The following is a 15,551-nucleotide window of genomic DNA, read 5'->3' as shown; positions in this document are numbered from 1 at the left end:
CATTTGGTAAGGTGTTGATTTTCAGTCACTTAGAAAGCTACATCTGTAGGCTTAGAGCTAAAGTACTATACTTCAGTTTGGTGGTTTGAAAGCAAGATTTTGCATACATTTATGTTTTCATTTTATTTTATTTTACTTTCTGACACAGAACCTTGCTCTGTCACCCAGGCTGGAGTGTAGTGGTGTGATCTCGGCTCACTGTAACCTCCGCCTCCCAGGTTCAAGCCATTTCTCCTGCCTCAGCCTCCTGAGCAGCTAGGACTATAGGCGCGCATCACAGCCAGCTAATTTTTTGGTGTGTTTTTAGTAGAGATGGAGTTTCGCTGTGTTGGCCAGGCTCATCTTGAACTCCTGGCCTCAAGTGATTTACCTGCCTTGGCCTCCCCAAAGTGTCCAGATCACAGGTGTGAGCCACAGTGCACAGCCGAGATTTTACATACATTTAGAGGTGAGGTTTGAACCTCACTGAGAAAAATACACTTTGGTCTCAGTGAATGTTTGAAAAGAGGACATCATGGATCCATCTGCTCTGGATGCAGTATATAATCGAATAAAGATAACTGAGTCGGGATAAAAGACTACACATTGGATATAGTGTATACTGCTTGGGTGATGGGTGCACCAAAATCTCACAAATCACCACTAAAGATCTTATTCATGTAACCACACACCACCTGTTGCCCCCCCAAAAAGAGAGAAAACTGAGTCTCTTTTACTGACTCTCAAAAAATCAAGAAATATTTATCATAGTATAGATAGGAACCTTTTGCTTATTTCTAGATGCTTGCAGATTACTGTGTTCCTAGTAATTCACTTAAAATTGTTTTTAAAATAATAGATGTTTAATGCAAAATATTAATTTGGAAGTATATAAAGTAGAATATCCAGGTCTCCATTCCGTACATATAACACTTAACAGTTTGGTGCATATTTTTCTAGACTTTCCTCTATGGATTTGCAAGATACTTATTTTAAAAGAATTTTTTTAAATTGAATATCACCTATATTTTTCTTTAGTGTGCTTTTTTCACTTTATTATTTCAGACATTATTCTTTTTCCTTATACATAGCTCTACATTGATGAATATATTCTTAATATTTTCTACTTGGTAAAGTTTGCTTTTAAATTAGGAAAATGAAGATTTCTGCTCAGTAAATGAAGCCTATTTAAAGAAAAAATTTAAATTGTCAAAATATGAACTCAATGCCATTGTGTTAAGTAGTAAAGAGCAATCAGCAAAATTATTATTACAACACCAAAATGAATATACTCGAGATTTTGTTCATTTGAGTCAGTGCTGTCTACTAGCAAACAGCAAGTGTGTTTGGACTTCGTGTTTGTTGAATTTAATATTTGAGAGCAAGATTTGTGACACGTCATTGATCTTTGAAGCAGTGTCAACAGAAACATAATGATTTTATTTTTCTCTTCTCTGAATATGGCCATTTTGTCTGTTTTTAATTAGACATAATCTTGAACAAGTATGGATGACAAATTAAATGTTGGCAATAGAGCTCCATTTGTAAGCATATCATTTAGTCTTAAAATTGTACAAATGTATAATTGTCATGAACTCCTATAGTTGCTGTGCTTCTTAACAATTTTTTATAATGTTAAAATAATATAAATGTAATTTTGTTACAGCTTATGAAATTTTAAAAAGCCAAAGGACATAACTACTTTTTAGAAAACCTATAAAATTCCAGAAAGATAAAAGTTCTGAGAGCCCTTGTTTTAAAGATACATGCAGAAACACTGTAAACTAAATGGTGGCTATAAAACCTATGTCAGCTTACTGATTTTGTCTTAGTTTCAAAGGTACACCTGGAAGGTTTTAATGATGAAGATGTAATCTCACGACAAGACCACGAACAAGAAACTGAAAAACTTGAGTTAGAAATTCAGCAGTGTAAAGAAATGATTAAAACTCAGCAACAACTTTTGCAGGTGAATATGAATTACCTTTTAAAACTGTTCTCCATGAAAAGCCAGAGTTGTGCTGAACCTTAGCAGGTTTGTATTCCTTTATTTCATAAGGCCCTGGTATTTGACAGTTTTCTAGTCTACGTTCCCTGCTAACAGATACGTTGTGTACCATTCCTTAAATAGTCCATACTTTGCTAGTTGGGGTAATAGCTTTCGGGACATGGGAATTCTCGTTTGACTTTTGGATTCTTAATAATTTCTATTCCTGCCCTGAAGTTTGACCCGCCTTCCCTTGCTTTCATTTCAAGTTGTTGGAGTGTTGCAGGGCCCCTCAGGAACTTACTATGTTTTAAATTTTAATAGCAGCAGCTCGCTACTGCATGTGATGATGATACCACTTCACTATTACGAGACTGTTACTTGTTGGAAGAAAAGGAACGCCTCAAAGAAGAATGGTCACTTTTTAAAGAGCAGAAAAAGAATTTTGAGAGAGAAAGACGAAGCTTTACAGAAGCCGCTATTCGCCTGGGATTGGAGGTATTTTAAATAATGGTAGTGCTTTTGAAAATACTGGGGGTGGGTGGGCCTTAGTAGAATGCTTCTAAGGTCTACTTTGGTTTCTTGCTATTTACTTATTTTCTAAAATATTTACTGGTGATCTCATAAATAATTTGAAATGAAAGGGAGGCTGAGCATATAGAATGGGATTATTTCCCCTTACCAGATTTGAGAACTGAACTTAAAAAAAAAAAAAAAAAGGCTATAAGCATTTATTACTCCTTTCAGATTGGCTTTCTTCTGCTAAGAGATTTCCACAAGAAATCTCTTTTGGGTATCCATCATTCATCCACTGTCAGTAGGTGTGGTGTCAGAAGACAGTGCAACAAAGACTACGTTTGCTATTTAAAAAGGAAGTATAATAAAAAAATGAAGTTCTCTTCTCCCCAGTCCACTATTGTTATATATACGCTCTACAGCTTGCTTTTTTTTTTTTTTTTTGAGACGGAGTCTTGCTCTTGTTGCCCAGGCTGGAGTGCAATGGCGCATTCTCGGCTCACCGCAACCTCTGCCTCCTGGGTTCAAGCGATTCTCCTGCCTCAGCCTTCCTGAGTAGCTGGAATTATAGGCATGCGCCACCATACCCGGCCTATTTTGTATGTTTAGTAGAGACAGGGTTTCTCCATGTAGCTTGCTTTTTTTACTTAGCAAAGTGTCTTCTAACATATTTCCCCCTCAAAAATTGTAGCAGTAACGTCTGACTATAGTTAAATCAACAAAACTCATTAAAAGAGCTACAAAGTGAGAAAGTCTCCTCCTTTCCCATCCCCAGTTTCAGTCCTTAGAGGTAACTTTTGTTAAAAGTGTCTGTTGGAAATTCTTGTAGGAAGTACTATTTTAACTTCTAATGTATTTCAAGTTTTCTTCTTTATCAGTTTATTGATTCCCTGCTATGAAAGATAAGGAATTCTGTGTCCTCATTGTATCTCCTGCCTACACCCTTCCTCATTCACATCTCATGTCTTCATAATGTTCCTTTTGTTCTTCTGATTGCCTATTTTTTTTGCTTTAAGGAAATAATGTGAAGCTTCCATTTCATTTCATGTTTGTTGAACTTTAGTCAGTATCAGTTCATCCCTGCAGTGAAAGCTGAGGACATTCTTGTAGTTACTCTTGTTCTACCTCTCTTGCTCCTCTACTTTGCAGTTTTTGTTTGTGATACTATTTTTCATTGTTATCACATTTATAGTTTATCCTTCAATACAATCCAGGTATAAGTACTTTGTCTAAACTTGAGACTTCAAAGTTGGAAAACCAGGAAAGAAAATTGATAACATTACAATTATGTAAATATAATTCTATAACCAAATATGTTTTGACATAGAAAGTACTCTGTATTGTTAAGACTTTGCCACCCAGAGAGATATATCACTATCTAGTGAATTATTTGACTTTCTCTGTAACTTCCTTTGTGATTTCCTGAATCAGAAGTCGGCTGCCATGTTTCTTATATCTCATGTTACTGTCTTTCTTGGGTTTCTATTCAATTTGCTGTATTACCTTCTTGAGTAATTTTTTTTATAAATAGTACATGAGCTATAAACATTCTGAATTCTGGAATATTCAAAAATATATTCATACATGATTGGTTTGACTGGGTATAGAATTTAGATTACATTTTTTTCCCTCAAAACTTTGAATTATTCCCTTTCTCCTAGTGTTTAGTTTTACTGATGAGAAGCCTGATTGTAATATACCTGTGTTACTTTGTAATATCTGTGTTTTGTTTTCTGTTTCCCTCTGTGGAAGCTTGGGTATGTTTTTAAAGTTTAGACATTTTACCAGGATATGTCTGGAGAGTTCCTTTCAGCCTAAAGATTCTGTATTTCTTTAATTTAGGGAAATTTTCATCTTTATTTTTTCCTTCTTTGACTTCTCTGTATTCTGAAACTTTTGTTAGAAACGCATTTGGCCTTCTGAATATATATCTACAGGTTGACTTTTGTTCTCAATTTTGGGATATTCTCTTACCTTTATCTTAGAGATCACGAAACTGGCCTTTCAGGGTCAGTTTTATTATTTGCTTTAGCCACTGACTTTTTGTTTCAGAATTTATCTTTAAAATTTTCTAATGTCCCTAATTTTTGCTTTTCTTTATATAGCATGATGATATTTTACAGATGTTTATTAATCTGTCTGATAATATATGTTACTTTTTTTTAAAGATTTCTTTCATCTCTTGAATTATCTGTTATCCATGGTCAGTTTTCTATTTATTTTGACCTTTTTTCTATTATTAGTTTTCTCAAATGTTTGGTGATGCATAATTCTGTATCAATATTTATGAATGAAAGATTGTGTGGTGCTTGTTTTAAGTAGCTGACGTGGATTTCCTCAGTTCCAGTCTAAATGTCTGTTTCATCAATAGTTATCTTCAGGGAACAACATTCACACTAGCATTGTGTCCTACCTGTTTCCGAGCCCATATCCCCCACAGTACTCCAACAGATACTCTTGATGCTTTGCATATTGCTCCCAGTTGCCAGGTGCCTTTCCCTGCATGAGAATCTTTCTCCGTCTGGTCACTGGGATGGTGTGCATAGTGAGGGATAGGAGGGAGGCATGCAAGACCTGAGGGCTGATGGATAATTTAGTTTAGGATTCATCAGCTGTTCAGAAGGGGGAGGATTGACATCATTTGCATATGCCCTCTTGTGGTTTAGTGGTGGTGGCTACCAGTACTGGTAGATGGCTGGAGGATGAGAGAAATGCTTGATGAAGTCATAGGTCCTTTTTTTCAAGTGACTAATTTACAATATAGAATGTTTTTCTTTTGTTTGTAACTTCGTAATGTTTTGTATGTTTAAAAGTTAGACTAATATTCTATTCCATTTTTTGCATTGTTTGTGTGAACTTAAAATTGATATGAAGACAGTGATGGTTTAGTAGGTGAAACAGATGAATTTCTATTTTTTAAATGTAGTTTTTCTTAAGTGAATTTTTTTTTTTTTGTGATGGAGTCTCGCTCTATCACCCAGGCTGGAGTGCAGTGGTGCAATCTCAGCTCACTGTGAGCTCCGCCTCCCGGGTTCATGCCGTTCTCCTGCCTCAGCCTCCGGAGTAGCTGGGACTACAGGCGCCCACCACCACACCCAGCTAATTTTTTTTTTTTTTTTTTCGTATTTTTAGTAGAGACGGGGTTTTACCGTGTTAGCCAGGATGGTCTCCATCTCCTGACCTTGTGGTCCGCCCACCTCAGCCTCCCAAAGTGCTGGGCTTACAGGCGTGAGCCACCATGCCCAGCTTTGTTTTGCTTTTTGAGACAGAGCCTCGCTCTGTCGCCCAGGCTGGAGTGCAAGGGCACAATCTCAGCTCACTGCAACCTCTGCCTCCTGGATTCAAGCGATTCTCCTGCCTCAGCCTCCTGAGTAGCTAGGATTACAGGTGCGTGCCACCATGCCTGGCTAAATTTTGTATTTTTAGTAGAGATGGGGTTTCACCATGTTGGTCAGGCTGGTCTCGAACTCCTGACCTTGTGATCCGCCCATCTTGTCCTCCCAAAGTGCTGGGATTACAGGCATGAGCCACTGCGCCCGGCTTTTTTTTTTTTTGAGATAGGGTCTTGCTGTGTCACCCAGGCTGGAGTGCAGTGGTGCCATCTTTGCTCACTGCAGCTTCAACTTCCCTGGCTGTAGCCATCCTCCCTCCTCAGCCTCCCAAGTCGCTGAGACTGTAGTCCTGTGCCACCATGCCCACCTAATGTTTGTATTTTGTATAGAGACAGAGTTTTGCCGTGTTGCCCAGGCTGGTCTGGAACTCCTCAGCTCAAGTGCTCCACCAACCCTCAGCCTCCCAAAATACTAGGATTACAGACGAGAGCCAAAATTATTCTTAGTTTTTTTAGGTTAACTCATTTGACATAAGAAGTATGTATAGAAAGCCAGAGAGCAAACACAGATAGCTAGAGCAATCATGTGAAATGGCAACTGTGTGGACGTTGAAATATTGATCATTATTCCTTTGGTTTGTTATGGTAGAGAAAGGCATTTGAAGAAGAAAGAGCCAGTTGGTTAAAGCAGCAGTTTTTAAATATGACTACCTTTGACCACCAGAACTCAGAAAATGTGAAACTTTTCAGTGCCTTCTCAGGAAGTGAGTACTTTATAAACTCTTTAATTTGAACATGCATATAAATAAAATTATTTACATATTACAAAATACTATGTACTATTAATACAGAACTTTGGAAATCACCAATTAGAGCTCTCTAATTATAACTAAAAGTCAACTTTATTTTATTTATTTATTTTTTGAGATGAAGTCTTGCTGTGTTGGAGTGCAGTGGCATGACCTCAGCTCACTGCAGCCTCTGCCTTCGGGGTTCACACAATTATCCTGTCTCAGCCTCCTGAGTAGTTGGGATTACAGGTGTGTGCCACCATGCTCGGCTAATTTTTGTATTTTTAGTAGAGATGGGTTTTCACCGTATTGGCCAAGCTGGTTTTGAACTCCTGACCTCAGGTGATCCACCCATCTCAGCCTTCCAAAGTGCTGGGATTATAGGCATGAGCCACTGCGCCTGGCCTAAAAATCAACTTTAATATTTTATTTACTGTAGTCAAAGTGAGGATGAGAGGGGGACTGTGCATACCCAAAGTGACTTTTGTTGTGAGTTTGTAATAATGTGAAGTTGTTGAAAATTTACATCTAGAATTTTTTTTTCAAAATGGAGTCTTGCTGTGTCACCCAGGCTGGAGTGCATCTTGGCTCACTGCAGCCTCAACATCCTGGGCTTAGGCAATCCTCCTTGCCTCAGCCTCCTGAGTAGCTGAGACTGTAGGCACATACCACCGTACTTAGGTAATTTTAAAAAATTTTTTGTAGAGACAAACTTTCGCTATACTTCCCAGGCTGATCTCAAACTCCTGGCTTAAGCAGTCATTCTGCCTCAGCTTCCCAAAGTGCTAGGATTACAAGTGTGAGCCACCCCACCCAGCCTAGAAATATTTTTAAAACTAGATCCTTTTGGCCGGGCGTGGTGGCTCACGCCTGTAATCCCAGCACTTTGGGAGGCTGAGGCAGGCAGATCACGAAGTCAGGAGATCGAGACCATCCTGGCTAACACAGTGAAACCCCGTCTCTACTAAAAATACAGAAAAATTAGCCTGGCATGGTGGTGGGCACCTGTAGTCCCAGCTACAGACTGAGGCAGGAGAATGGCGTGAACTCGGGAGGTGGAGCTTACAGTGAGGCAAGATCACACCACTGCACTCCAGCCTGGGTGACAGAGCAAGACTCCATCTCAAAAAAAAAAAGATCCTTTGAAACATGTGGACTATGCAACAAAGATAACAAGATTAATGATATTAATTTGAATTTGTTCCATCTCTTACCTCACTCAGAACTGCAGATGAATCATCCTGATGATTTACCTTCACTATATTGAATGCCTCACTATATCTACTGCCTTTTTCCCTTCCTTGTTTTACAACAGGTTCTGATTGGGACAATCTTACAGTGCACTCAAGGCAGCCGCAAAAGAAGCCCCACAGTGTGTCTAATGGGTCTCCAGTTTGCATGTCTAAACTTACTAAATCTCTTCCTGCTTCACCTTCCACTTCAGACTTTTGCCAGACACGTTCCTGCATATCTGAACATAGGTATTTGTCTATAGGTGATCTTTTCACGTATTTCTAAAAATTGCTAAAGTTGCACTGCTGAGGAAAATGTGGCGTGTCTATAGTATTAGCAACAATAGAGATTTTGGAGAGGAATTTAGTAGATGATTTATTCATTCTACAAATACTGAGTGACCAGTATATAAAGACACTGTGCTAGATGCTGGGAATATAATAGCAAACAGGTAGATCTGTTCCTTGTCCTCTTGGAGGTAAATCATGTGATGTGTGTCTTTTTATTTCACATTTAAGATATAATTTAGAATATAATCTTAATTATAGGAGTTAATATTTTAAGTACTTTAATTGTATTAAATAGATGGATATTGTTTTGACAGTTTTTGTAGAGTACATATCTTAACATTTTTTTCTGGCATGCCCATTTTATTGTTGTTGAAGGGCAAATAACTGAGAAATGCCTGTTCATATTGAGTGATAAAGATCTGAGCCCAAGGATGACTATAAAAAAACGTGGCTCTCCACCCTGGGAAACCCATATGTTGCTCTTAATTGCTACATTTTGGTATTTTCCTCTATCTCAAGTTATTATATCATTTTCTAAAATAATACCAATACTCTACTTCAGCGCCAATTCCAAGATTGGTTTTAAACGAAGCAGAGAAAGCATGTAGACCATTCCTAGTAAGATAGAGAGGAATAGAAAAGGTCAGAGGGGTAAGTTAGAAAGTATGGTGGCAATCTCTTTGCTCTTAATTAACAGTAGGAGACAATGGCCTTGGAAAACAGTCAGAGCTGAAGCAAACTCGGCCTGTGTTAAGAGACTGGAGTGGAACTAAGGGTTGAAGAAGCCAGCTGGCCCTTGGGCCAAGAATTATGAAATAGATGGAGTTTAAAACAAGAAAGGAAGCTTTTAAAAGGAGGAGGAGGACACACTATAAGTTGTAGTTGACTTTTAAGAGGTGCGGGGATTAGGACTCCAAGTAAATGTTAGAGGGGGTGAAAAAGAGCTAGGTAAGAGCACTCTAGCCAAGTATAGGGACCCTGAGGTGGGACACACCTCATACATTTGCAGTGCTGACCAAGACCTAGAGGTGTGAGATGAGGATGGAGAGATGTAAAAGTTCAAATACGCACAAATACAGAGAGGATAAAATCATGAACCCATGTGTACCTATGACGCAGGTTCAGCAATTATTAACTCATGATCAATATTGTTCCTACATAATCCCACTCTGCTCGCTCTCTCCACCCCACCCCCAACACATCTGGGATTTCATTTACAGAATATTTTAGTGTGCATTTGTAGGTCAAGTATTGTTCTAAGGGGAATAGAAAAAACATCAGTTTTAAGAGAGTGAAAAAAAGTTTTAAGTTTTAAAAAGAGTACTGTTTTATAATGTTGAAAACAGATTGTAGGAGTCTAATAGAAACCAGGAAATCCAGTTGGGAGGCACTATTGGAGTGGGAACGAAAAGACAATGGTAATTTGGACTACGGTCATAATGTGAAGGTAGAAATGCTTGGATTTGGGACCTATTTTGAAGTTAGACCAGTAGATGAGTTGAATATGGGAAGTGAAAGTTTATTTATTTTACAATCAAAAGATAATGTGTAAGCTCATAGTATTTTCTTACATAGGAATGTTAATCAAACTTCCAAATTTGACCAATCAGAACTATCTGTATAGACACAGATGCAAATTCTAGCCACCACTGACAAATAATGCATTTTATATCTAAGAGATAGCATAACATAGTTCTCTCAGTTGTTTTTATATATTTTACGTATTTAGCTTTTTACATCATTGTTTTTAGTTGTGAAATATTTGACAAATATCTCTTGAAGACCTTGTTTTCTGTTTAATAAAGTTCAGCATTTAGTACCTAAATCATAGGGTGTTGCAAGTTAAGCGTTAGTATATGTAAAGAACTTAAAAGCAGTACCTAGTTCATTGTAAACATTTAGTGAGCCTAAAAATAAATATACATGTAAACAAATATAAACATGCTTTTTTTTTGTTTCTGAGTGCTCCACTGAACAACATCAGTGGCATCGAAATAATTTTGGAGCTTAAAGGAATTAAACTATTCATTGTTAACTAGCCTCTAAGAGTAAAACAAACAGAAAAAAGTTCTATAACTAATAGAGAAGCTGTGCAGCCTGACATGGTTCTTCATATTTTAAATTATTTGATAAACTTGGTTCTCTTGCTCCTGAAGCATTTTGGATCTTGGTTTATATTAATGTTACAACAAAATAATTAGTATTTGTAGCTAATTTCTACAACATCCTCATTGTTCTTTCACTGTAGAATGGAATTTTACATAAAGGCTGTGCCTTAGATTCCAGGCAAGGAGACTTGTGCGTAAGTTACTTACAAAACTTAGTCTGATCATTTGTGCAAGGGATTCTGATGACCGAATTATTGTAAGTGTTGGTAAATAAATTTATAGTAATTTGGTCATCAGAATCCCTTGTACAAATGATTAAACTAGGCATGCACCACTACTCCTAGCTAAGTTTTTGTAGAGACAGGGTTTCACCATGTTTGTTACTCAGGCTAGTCCTGAATTCCTGGGCTCAAGCAATTTGGCTGCCTCAGCCTCCTAAAGTGCTAGGATTATAGGTGTGAGCCACTGCTCCCAGGCTTTTTTTTTTTTTTTCAAGTAAAATTTTAAATTAGATTTTTAGCTTAGATTTTTAGAATTAAACTTAATTTTTTTTTAAGATTGCCACATTTTGAGGTTGGATTATTAAACAAAAGTCACAAGAAATGTACATTTAGAAAAGTTTTTGTGAAAAAAATTACATATTCAGTTGATAAAAAAATATTCATTAGCTCAGCTACATAGATATTAAAGTTACTGTTTAAGCAGATTTATTGTTTTGAGGCCGACTGAACCAAAACCATCTTGCTATAGAGTCTGGTCTTTTAGCCACTTCTGTAGGCACTCATTAAGTATCTGTCTGAATGGATAGATGAAAGCATACTTTAACAAGTGGACATGTAAAGAAAGAAAATATAAAGAGATAAGTAATAGTGGCAGAAAAACGGGGACATTTGGAATATCACCTTTCAAAACCCTTAAGCTCTACTTTAAGCTTCTCTACCTTAAACTTCACTTGGGCAGCATGCGTCGAAGTAGACTAAAGGGATAAATAAAATAAATAAATAAGATAAAAGTGATGAATTACGCCATTTTGAAACACTTCTTTTTACTGTTTTTGATCATGTGTCCTCCAAATTTACGTAAATTAGCACAAGACATGGAAGTAATGAGACCTTAGACATCCAGGCATGTGTACAGTATAAAAGAAGAAGAGGATAGTCACTAAGATCTGCCTTTCTTTTCCCAACAGTTCAATCAATGTACTGAATATAACTCCTGAAGAAATTAAACCAAATCAGGTTGGAGGAGAATGTACAAATCAAAAATGGAGTGTGGCGTCAAGACCTGGATCACAGGAAGGTTGCTATAGTGGATGCTCCTTGACCTACACAAATTCTCATGTAGAAAAAGATGACTTACCTTAGACATGTGGACTGGAATTGTTTTCATTAACATGTTCATCAAATTTCACATCTAAGTTGAAACAGGGTGTGTCATAAAGTCAATTATCTCTAATAACTTAAGATGGTCTAAGTTGTTTGTTTGGACTTCCCCGTCTTCCCCCAAAGAGTTGAAATCTTAAATCTATTTAAAAGGATATAAAAGCTTTGGATATGTATTTTTAGTAACAGAAGCATCTGGTTCTGTGAATAAAGGAATGTATAGATGTTTGGATGGAAACAGAAGCACTAGAATGAGTTTCCTCTTATAGGTATTAAAAATAGCACTTTTAGGAAACTGATTATTGTAAATGTTTAATTTTGTCTCAAATATCGTTGGCATTGGAAGTTTAGCCTTTACTTGAATGTATACTGTAGATTTTTAACAAAGCAAGTTCTATATTTATTATGTTTAGTGTGATTTGAAATTACCTCTTTCATATGTTTTAAATAAAGTGAAATTTATGTATGTTTTGTACATAGATATACATGATTATGTTAAGAGGCTTTAAGATTTAAAAGTTTCACACAACCATAAGTATAGTATTTCATGCCAGTAAAATTTTTTTAGTGGTATTCTGTTTACAGATGTATTAGGACCATTGATGCATTACATTTAAGAATTCTTTTTAATACATCTGGGCAATAAATATTGAAAGCTGTTCCATGAAGCTGAGTTCTTTAGATAATCAGCACTACTAACATTACATTTTTGAGATTTTTATGACATTAGATTTTTATTTTGTATATGTAAGATATTATAATTTTTAAAGGGACTATTGATAGAGGAATAGGGGCAAGACAACAGAAGTACCTTTGAATAAAACAATTTAAGAAATTGGTTTAAGATATTGGATGATAGAAGATATTTAAGATATCTAGATGGTGATATTTTCCTTACGAGATGGGTACCAGTATAGTAATATCTGTATACTAACTAGGGCTTTGTATTGTCAATGATTTTTTAATAATTTTTTAATGAGGTATTTACCACTAAAGAAATATGATAATGTAAAACCATCAAATTTTATAATTGAGATATTATGATACTCTGGAAAAACGTGTCATTTCATTTTCAGAAAACTCTTAGGCTCTCTTCAGTCTCTGTAATGTTTCTGATTGCATGTTTCATGAAAAGTATGTTGTTGTTTTGATAGTAATAATAATAAATGTAGGCTCAGCTCTTTCCCAGGATTTTCATCAAAAAGCTTTAAGTGCCTAACCCTGCTTGTCTCTGTACATAGAAGTCTGCACAGATCCAATCCTTGCTAGGTATCGTAGTTTAGGCCCATTTACCTTCCCCTGTACCGGCAGTTCAGCCACTTACATGCACTCACCCTCTTTGTGGCTATTTTAAATTCATATTATTAAAAACAAAAAACAAAAAAACTTATTTGTGTTATCCATTCAGTATACATAACTATGTAACTCTTTGGAGTTGCATAGCAGCAGCTATTTTTTTCAGGGCTGATAGGATATCATTAAGAGTATCTTACGAGACATTAGTGGATATACTCATAATACAGTAACCATATTTATAGTTTTAAAGAGCTAGCTCTTGAGCATTAGTCACTTAGTACCTTCAGCTTGATGCATGGTCACTTCTTTACTATTTAAACTACTACACATGGCACAAAATATCGAAGACACTACCATATTCTAAAGGAAGAAATCTGGCTGGGATGTAGGCTTTTTTTGTTTTTGCTTTTGTTTTTGCTTTTGTTTGTTTGTTTTGCTGTTTAGTAATAACATGGTCAAAAAAGGCAATCAGAAATTTTAAATACAGTTAATGGATACATTTGTCAAAAATTTCCCCCCCAGGGTTTTCCATGGTGTACTTTGCAAGAAATAAGCATTCTAATTTTTAAATCTCTTTAGCAAATATTGTATTTTATGACAGTGGAGTTCTGGAACACAGCATCTGTTTTTCGTTGCATGTTTCCGTTTTAAAGTGAGTTCTCAAATTGGAAAGAAAAATTCCTTGAGACTTACTTTAAAATCTAAAGTGTGAAGGAAACAGCAGAGTGAAAGCCAGACTCATTGCACCTTTCATGTCTGCATAGATCCAGAAGTTGGACATTTTACCTAACAACATCACTTTTTTTAAACATTCCAACTCCAAAATGATCCCCAGTCACTCTAATCTCAGAATGTTGGAATGATGTCTGTTGGAAAACCCAGGACTCCACGCACAAAAGTCCTAGGATTTTGTTTCCCATCTCTTTCTAGGTGTTTGCAATGTACAAATAATAACAGCTGTGCTAATCTGACATTTAGCCATGATAGATGATGGTTCTAGAGAATACTTCCATTTGTAAATCCTCCTGATAATCTTAAGCGCTTTCTTGTTTATCACTATGTAAATCTGAAATATTTTGTACTTCATTTGTTTTTATCCATTCTGAATTTTCAAAGCATAAAAATGTGAAAGAAAAATTGAGATAAACATTTTGTTCACTATTAAATATTTGCATCTGCAGTCTGTAATGAGAAACAATGATATTATGACTAAAATTTAACAAATAGTATTTTCTTATAGAAGTAATGTATTAAATGATTAGAACACAGGACAGTTCACAGCAAATTGTTTACTTACGTGGCATAATTGAAATACTATTATTTGGAAAGAGTTCTATATTGCTTACCTTAGCTAACCAGAATTGTTCATAGACTTGTGATAATATGGTGTTATGGGAAAACATTTCGTGCACATGATGAAGAGAGCACCGTTGATCTAGTCTTGACTGCCCCTGGGGGAACATTTGAAAGCCCCTGGGACCCCAGGAGAGAGGTTTTTGCAGCATGTATGCCTGGAACACACTTATGAGTTAGCAAGACCCTGCTGTGATTACGCTATTGTACAGATCTTCAAAGTATATTGCCTAATATAAGTCCTGTTATTTCTAGATTGGATTTTAAGTAAGTATGGATTATGGAAGTCTAGTAAATACACTTTTCTCTATATTTGTCCTTTTCCAGTCTTTTGATAAGCATTTATGAAGTACCTACTGTATGTCAAGGGTTACAACTACTTTCCACTCCTTGGAGATACGAAGACAGATAAGCATGCTGCCTGCTATTGAGAATCTGAGCTGAGTGGAAGACCAACTATTAAACCTACATTGTAATAAACAATGGTAGATGCTAATGACACGTTCAATCTGTTCATAAAACATGGACTGATGGGTCTGCTCGAGGGCCACATTCGTTTCCTAACAGTAACGTGGCTAGGCTTCCATTTATAAGTCTTAGCAGTATTTCCTTTGTGAAGTACTATGTAATAGATGATTGTTTGCTAGATTTTGTTTTCTACCATCAAAATGTTGACCTGCAAAGCAGCATAGGATTTTCTCTCCTCAAGAACATGTATTATCTAGTAGAAAAAGCGTTCCCAAAGATTTGGTCCATGCAGATAAGGATAATGAAACTGGTCACTCTAAATACACAGTGTTTTTCAAGCTGGATATAAGAGTGGGTGGATATTGATTAAGTTATTTGAATTATATAAAATCAAATGATTGAGGTTTTTTTGAACATTTACAAATAATGGATTGCTGAGAGCTCAGGAAGTACTGCAATGTCAGTAACATGAAGCTCCTGATAAAGATCCACCTCATATCTTTGAGCGTCAGAAATACATGTACCTAGTATATAATGCTTAGCACGGAATATTTATTGATGAGAAATATGAAATACTGATGAAACAACACATGACTGGAATGAATGGACTATGAATTTGAGGTTAGAATTCTAAAACTTCTTTCTCAAGAGGGTAGGAACCTTGTCATGAATCCTTATGCATGTGTATTTCCAACCCTAGCTCAATTCCTTGCATATAGAGTATCATGATAGAGTAGGTTATGCTACAATTAAACATTAAGTCAGTGTGGTTTAATAAAAAAATTTATGCTCATGAAATGTCCAGTGTGGACTGGGC

At 36.2% G+C, this 15,551-nt stretch overlaps 1 protein-coding gene across 11 annotated transcripts in view; it reads left to right on the top strand.

Moving 5' to 3' along the window:
* SSX2IP (SSX family member 2 interacting protein) overlaps positions 1 to 15,120 on the top strand; it is a 48,320-nt gene extending 33,200 nt beyond the window's left edge. For 7 of the 11 annotated variants that reach the window (XM_033225439.1, XM_033225434.1, XM_033225437.1 and 4 more), the window contains 5 exons: positions 1,812 to 1,948; positions 2,291 to 2,464; positions 6,463 to 6,577; positions 7,920 to 8,085; positions 11,425 to 14,576. In XM_033225439.1, the coding sequence (XP_033081330.1) occupies positions 1,812 to 1,948; positions 2,291 to 2,464; positions 6,463 to 6,577; positions 7,920 to 8,085; positions 11,425 to 11,599 (767 nt within the window). In that variant the 3' untranslated portion in view covers positions 11,600 to 14,576. The other 4 variants (XR_004440659.1, XR_004440658.1, XM_033225440.1 and 1 more) reach the window with 4 other exon arrangements.
* The last annotated feature ends 431 nt before the right edge of the window (positions 15,121 to 15,551 follow it).

This window comes from Trachypithecus francoisi, unplaced genomic scaffold, assembly GCF_009764315.1.
Source record: "Trachypithecus francoisi isolate TF-2019V2 unplaced genomic scaffold, Tfra_2.0 Lachesis_group12, whole genome shotgun sequence".
NCBI lineage: Eukaryota > Metazoa > Chordata > Mammalia > Primates > Cercopithecidae > Trachypithecus > Trachypithecus francoisi.
This window is presented reverse-complemented; position numbering and strand designations above follow the sequence as displayed.